The sequence below is a fragment of the Pteropus alecto genome, unplaced genomic scaffold (assembly GCF_000325575.1).
Source record: "Pteropus alecto unplaced genomic scaffold, ASM32557v1 scaffold67, whole genome shotgun sequence".
In the NCBI taxonomy this organism is placed as follows: domain Eukaryota; kingdom Metazoa; phylum Chordata; class Mammalia; order Chiroptera; family Pteropodidae; genus Pteropus; species Pteropus alecto.
In genome coordinates this window covers 5,758,574-5,764,841 of record NW_006441061.1, presented here as the reverse complement: position 1 = coordinate 5,764,841, position 6,268 = coordinate 5,758,574, and the positions used below count along the sequence as shown (strand labels likewise).

The following is a 6,268-nucleotide window of genomic DNA, read 5'->3' as shown; positions in this document are numbered from 1 at the left end:
TACTTTGCCCACAAGATGTCTTGTGGAAATTTTATTATATAGAGTGTAAAATGAATTGTCAGTCAAATAAAAAGAACACTTTTTTTTAAACAACATGCATAACAATTTCCAACTGCCTTTTTTAATAGTTAGACATTTCAAGCATTATAAAGAAAATAAGGAGAAAAAACCAGAAACTGTTAACGTCAGTACATTTCAAACGGAATGTCCCTCAGGTCAATTAAAAATGCAAGAAAAAATAGCTTCGATTCCGTTTTTCCTTTAAAAATACATGTTATCTGTACAAGATACACTACAGTAAACATTGGAAATCATTATCCCTTTTATTAAATCAAAATTATTTAATTCATAATTGTGGTTAATACTAGATTTCTTCATCTAGTTAATTTGACAATTAAAAAATATTTAAAAGAAAAAAGCAAAGAACACCTTGGAATTAAAAAATAGCTACTACACTTTGACGTGGTTTAATGTTCCACAGTGTTTGTTAAAAGTTATATTGATTTCTTTTTAATATTAAAAATAACAGTATTTATATTTCTGAGAGAACAGAGAAAGGTTTTTTGTTTTGTTTTTAAAACAAGCTTGGAGGTCTTAGATACAGAATTGCAACCGGTAATGGAGACATGAAAAAAACGTATGCTAAACACATGACACATTTTTATATTACCCTTTAGAACTCTAGAAATTATACAAACCCTATAAAATGCCCCCTCCCGATCCCTGTTGGACAGCAATACAATGATCTGTCTCAATTCAGAATTCACATAATTAATTACAATACATAATAGTTGTTTTTTAAAAAATGCAATAAAACCAGACAGCCAAGATACAAGAAATTAGAAGTAAAACACTTAATGAATTTACACATTTAAGAATATTTAAATACTGTTTAAAAATTTTTTAAAACAATTTGTTACATACCACCTAAGACTTCCAAGCCACTTTCTGTTGCAACAGAAAAAAACTGTAAATAAAAAGACATGCAAAACAAAACAGGCCACACCAGGTTGAAATGTCACGCTCTGAGGCACCTCCTGGTGCCTGGATTTGCAGCTATTGCTCCAAAAAAGAATCCCAGAGCTTCCAAGTTTGAAATAACAAACAAAAATAATGAAACAAAAATTATCAGCAATTTTTAGTAACTAATTTCCCGATTTTTAGAAAAATTCTGTTAATCTAAATATAGTGTTTCACAGAACAAAACAAAGGCTCTTCATCAAATGCTTTGAAAATCTAAAAACCTCTGTTACAAATAGGTTTTCGCTCGCGATGATTTGGGGGGTGTGGGGTGGAGAAGCCGCAGGTCACTGTCCTACTGTTCCTGCGGAAGGAAGCGGGCAGAAGTTAGCCTGTGGTGGCGAACTCTCAAGTGCCTGTCTTGGGTCTGGGGCTCAGCCTGTGGGAGGTGACAGGTCACCCTCCCCACTCTGGCTCCACGGCAGCTGACACGTAACAAGCAGCCAGTGTCTCAGCACCTTTCCCGGGCTTCAGAAGCCCCGGCCCTGAGGCCTCTCTTCTGTAGGGGACACTGGGGAGGAGAGAGGGGAGTGAGCTGCAGGGGGCACTGGGGGGGAGAGAGGGCAGTGAGCTGCAGGGGACATTGTGGGGGAGAGAGGGCAGTGAGCTGCAGGGGACACTGGGGGGGAGAGAGGGTAGTGAGCTGCAGTGGGCACTGGCGGGGAGAGAGGGCAGTGAGCACGCAGCGCTGCTCCTCCGTCGCCCACCAGCCCGGGCACCTCGTTCTGCTGCGCCTAGGCACAAACGCCCGATTTGGCAGTGAGATGGCCAACCAGCTTGAGGTCCAGGGCCTCTGATAAGTCACATGCTGACCCCAGGGACTGGACCTGGCCTCAGGTCACCCGAAACACGCCCTGTGGGAGCATTTGGCCCTCTTCCAGTTAACAGGAAATCTGTTTTTGGCCTTGGCCTGGACAGAGCCCTCCAGGCCTCCGTGCAGGATGAGGACCTGGCGCTCTGCCCTGCTCCACCTTCCGAGGGTATGGGCTGGCCTGGCTCCTGCCACCCCTCACTGCTGACCAGGGGCGGGGGTGACAGCCTGGCCATGCCACCCTCTTCAAGAACAGTAGTGGGGCGTGAGCTCCACAGTCCCTTCTCGCAGTGCCCAGCTTGCCTGCAGTCACCTAAGCTTGGCACTCTGATTTACAGTTGGGGACACAGGCCAGAGGAGAAACAGTGCCACTTGGCACATGGCCTGGATCTGAGGGAAGACCAGGCCCTCCATCGGAGGGGTGGCCCAACTGTCCTCTCTCGCGTGGGCCAAAACTTGTTCTCTCTGGGGCGAGAAGGGGGCCAGGATGGCTGCAGCCCTCCGAGCTGTCCCTCCATGCCTGGGGTCAGATGGACAGAGGTCTTGGGAGGAGGGGACCGGGGCTGGGCTGGGAGGTCTCGCAGTGCTCGGCCTGGCTACACACCTGGCTGTGGGCCTGGGCCTGCCCTAGCGTCTGCCCGTAGAAAGCGACCTGCTGTCTGTAGTACTCCGCCCAGGCCATCGTGTAGTCTGGCGGCGAGCTGGCCTGAGGAGCGGCACTGGCGGCGTGACCTGAAGGCCAAGGAAACGAGGGGTTAGCAGGAGCAGACGCACGCAGGGCAGGTGAAGGACACTTGGAGGGTCCTTTTCCAAAGACTCTGAGGCGTCTGGAACAAGCGCCTGATGCGCCCCCCATCTGGACGTCACTGGAGGGGGCGACGCTGGGCAGGGTGCACGGCCCGGCCCGGGCGCTGGCTGCAGAAAGTGCGGTTAGCCTGTTGTTGACGCACAAGGCCTCCCAGTGTCTTCTCTTCAGGGGCGACGCTGGGCAGGGTGCACGGCCCGGCCCGGGCGCTGGCTGCAGAAAGTGCGGTTAGCCTGTTGTTGCCCGCGCAAGGCCTCCCAGTGTCTTCTCTTCAGAGCCACAGTCTGCGTCTGCCTGCCCTGCCTGCCCGCCTGCCCGCCTGCCCGGTCAGGGAGGGAGGGAGGAGGAGGGAGGGAGGAAGAAAGGAGGAAGGGAGAAAGGGATGGAGAGCGAGAGAGAGGGGGAAAGGAGAAAGACAGAGGGAGGGCCTGGCTGGGGTGCCTGGCACCCGCACCAGGCATCAACCCCACGGAGGGCTGCAAACGTGGGCCTGCGTGTCTGGGGGCCTGGACTGGGAGGTCTGGGGAAGACCGGGCACCTGGACCTTTGTCAGGCGCTCCAGGTGACCCCAAACGGCAGGATGAACTTTCTTTGCCAGCCCTGGACCTGAGCTCTTCCAACCAGCAAGTAACATCTCAGACAAGAGTCGCGGGAGACGCCTCTTCCCACAACTCCAGAACGCCCTCCTGGTTCAGCGATTTTGGTTATAAACACAGAGGATTTAGTACTAATTTAAACGATTCACCTGAACTTTTTCGGTTGTTGTTAGCCTTTCGCTCCTCTTTTCAAAAAGACCGATTTTGTTTCCGGCACGGTTAAGAAAATGAGCTTACTCAAGAAAAACACCTGAGCACCCGCTCCAGCTCGAGGCTCTGTTCCCTGAGTCCCAACATCTCTCTCGTCTTCACCTGCCCTGAAATGGCCAAAAAGAGCCGGCAGCGGAAAGACAGAGAACAGGACACCGGCTGGTCTGCATCCCGGCCGCGTGGTTCCAGAGGGGACCCAGGCAGCGGTCCCCAGTGCCCTTCCCCTCTGGCTGAGGCACCACACCCACCTCCAGGCCCTGTGGAGTCCTGAGGGGGAGGTAACGGGGAGGAGGGGGGAAGGTGAAGCCCAAAGGCAAAGGCTACTCCGCGTCTGACACAGAGGGGCAGAGGGAGACAAAGGTGAGCACTGAGACCGAGTCACACAGGCACACGTGGAAGAAAGAATGGTGACAGGGGCCATGGACCGTGAAGTCTGCGGGCTCGGGAGCTGTGACCGGGGCCTGCCTGTCAGGAAGGCCGCCGCACTCACTCTGTTTTCTGTAATAGTCTTCCCAGGCCTTGCTGTAGTCGGACTGGCTGCTCTGCGGCTGGCTCTGCTGGCCTGTGCGAAGAACACAAAAGCAGTCAGGCCTCGGGCTGCCTCAGCCCCCAGCCCAGCCACTCCGGGCCGTACGCTGCTGCACTGCGCTCGCTCGCTCGCTCGCTCGCTCGCCCTGGCCACTACTGTCCAGCCCGCGCAGGCCCTGTGGCCTGGGAAGAAGGCAGCAGCGGGCTGGTGGGGAGCATGCGGTGAGAGCCCCTCTCCCGTCGCGGCGGGGACTGGGCAGACTGCTGCCGCCCCAGGACAACTACCCAGCACAACGACAGGGAGCAGCCGCGAGCCCATCAGACGGTGGGCAGAGCCCGACGCCCCGACGGCCAGACCGACTAGCCCCCGGGATCAGCCTTCAAAAGGGACACGGTCCAAATGGCACCGGGTACTCTCTACCTGGCCCTTCTGTTCAGAGACTGGCAGCTTCACCTCTGGAGCAAACATGAGGGGGACAGTCCAGAGACTGTGCTCAAGGTGCCGACAACTACGAGGCCCACGGTCAAGGGCTGACGGCCACAACAAGCCTCTGATGCAATCCAGCCTCCTGCCTTTGGGGTAGGACAAAGGAAAGGACGTGGCCTTGCTCTCGCCCCCCTCCGCACCCCCGCGTAAGTGGCGGGAGCTCTCTAGGTGACAAGGGCAGTAGAGACAGGTGGCGGGGGTGGGGGGCAGAGCAGCCGCTGCCTGCCCAGGCACACGGAAAGAGCTGAAAGACAACCGAGGACAAGCGGGGACCTTGCTTTCTGCCAAGGTCGGACCAGGGCCGTGTCCACCTGTTAAGGCCCCTTCAGTGTCCCGTGTTAGAACCGCGTCTGCAGTAGCGTGGACGCGCGAGCGAACACGCTTCGCGGCCACGTGTCCTCCCCGCTGGTGAATGCCCGGACGACTGAGGACAGCCCTGGTGTGGGGCTGGGGAGGGAACATGGCGGGGAGGGGTGCAAAAGAAGACCCTCTCCTCCCTCTGCCGCCAAGACAGGACGGGGCCAGATCAGCACGCTAAGAGCAGAAGGATCCAGTTTTGGGGAAGGCTGGGCGTGAGGGATGTGGCAGCAAGGCCTCTCCCCTCAGACATGGAGGGTGTGGGCGAGCGAGATTCTCCTTACGAACAAGACTCCACTGACCAAAACAAATTCTCAATTCTCGACTCCCCCAAATAAAGTGACAAAGCTCAGCATCACGAGACGGAAGCTGGTGAACAGGGGCAAAACCCTAGGCGTTTCCTGTTTTCTGGCTCCTCCCGCCTGCCTCTGCCAACCCCTCCGGGCCGCCTGGCCGCAGGCGGGCAGGACCGCGTCCCCCCAGCGTCTGTGCCTCATGGAGAAAGACCTGTCCCCCTGGGCTTCAGCATAAAGACTCCCCAGTCAAAGGCCTCTCACAGGTCCTGTCTGGGACAACTGGACAAATGCAAACTTGATCCACAACACCTTACATTTTGGGGGTGCCCTCTGATGGGATGGGAACAGGAGGACGTGACACACAAGCAGGCTCTGGGATAAAGCGTGCCCAGTGAAACGGGGATGCAGAATCTAGGTGGTGTGCAGGAGTTCACGGTAAACTTCTTTAGAACATTCTATATGTGTGAGACGTTCCACAAGAAAATGTTTGGAAAGCAGAAAAAAATACAACCATGCAATTTCAGAGCTCACAGTTACTTCAGAAATCAAATCCAAGCCCTTCATTTCAAAGACGACAAAACGAGCCCAGAGAAGGTCAGAGAAGGTGACCGTGCCTGAGGCTGCACAGCAGCAGCCTCCAGATCCCCCAGGGAGCTCATCTAGCTGTGACCTTGACCAGGGTCCTGGGGAAGGAATGCTCAGCCAGCACTCTGCCCAATGGGCAAGGGGGAGCATGCCAGACCCCGGGCTGAGTCCCCGTGAGCAAGGCCGCGAGGCCTGTCCTGCAGCCCGGCGTGCAGGACAGACAGTGCAGAGCGCTGAAGACCGCCTTCCACACGCGGGCGGGCGGGCCCTTGGGACGGTCGGAGTAACCCAAGGTCAGGGTTTGGCCTGGTGTTTGCAGGCTACGCAAGACGGGCTCCCCAGCAGTGAAACTCAAGAAAGACTCCTATAGCTAACATGGGGGCAAGGGAGAGGGGAGTGGGAAGTGGGGAGTGGGCCTGGCGCCCACAAGAACCTCCACTGTTACACTTTCTCAGCAGAGCTGGTTCTTTAATTGTGTGCGCTTTCCGAGAAGTTCGGGAGAGAGAAGGAGCCCCTGTCCAGCCAGGATGGCCTGGAGAGAGGACAGAGAGGTGGTCATCCTGAGGCCAGAGG

The 6,268-nt window shown here is 55.1% G+C and overlaps 1 protein-coding gene across 3 annotated transcripts in view; it reads right to left on the bottom strand.

The window, feature by feature from the left end:
- FUBP3 (far upstream element binding protein 3) overlaps positions 1-6,268 on the bottom strand; it is a 48,969-nt gene continuing 42,701 nt past the window's right edge. For 2 of the 3 annotated variants that reach the window (XM_006918059.3, XM_015594237.2), the window contains exons 17-19: positions 3,933-4,004; positions 2,436-2,563; positions 1-1,324 (exon numbers count right to left, since the gene is read on the bottom strand). In XM_006918059.3, coding sequence (XP_006918121.1) covers positions 1,316-1,324; positions 2,436-2,563; positions 3,933-4,004 — 209 coding nt within the window. In that variant the 3' untranslated portion in view covers positions 1-1,315. The remainder of the gene's footprint in view (positions 1,325-2,435; positions 2,564-3,932; positions 4,005-6,268) is intronic. The other variant, XM_006918060.3, reaches the window with a different exon arrangement.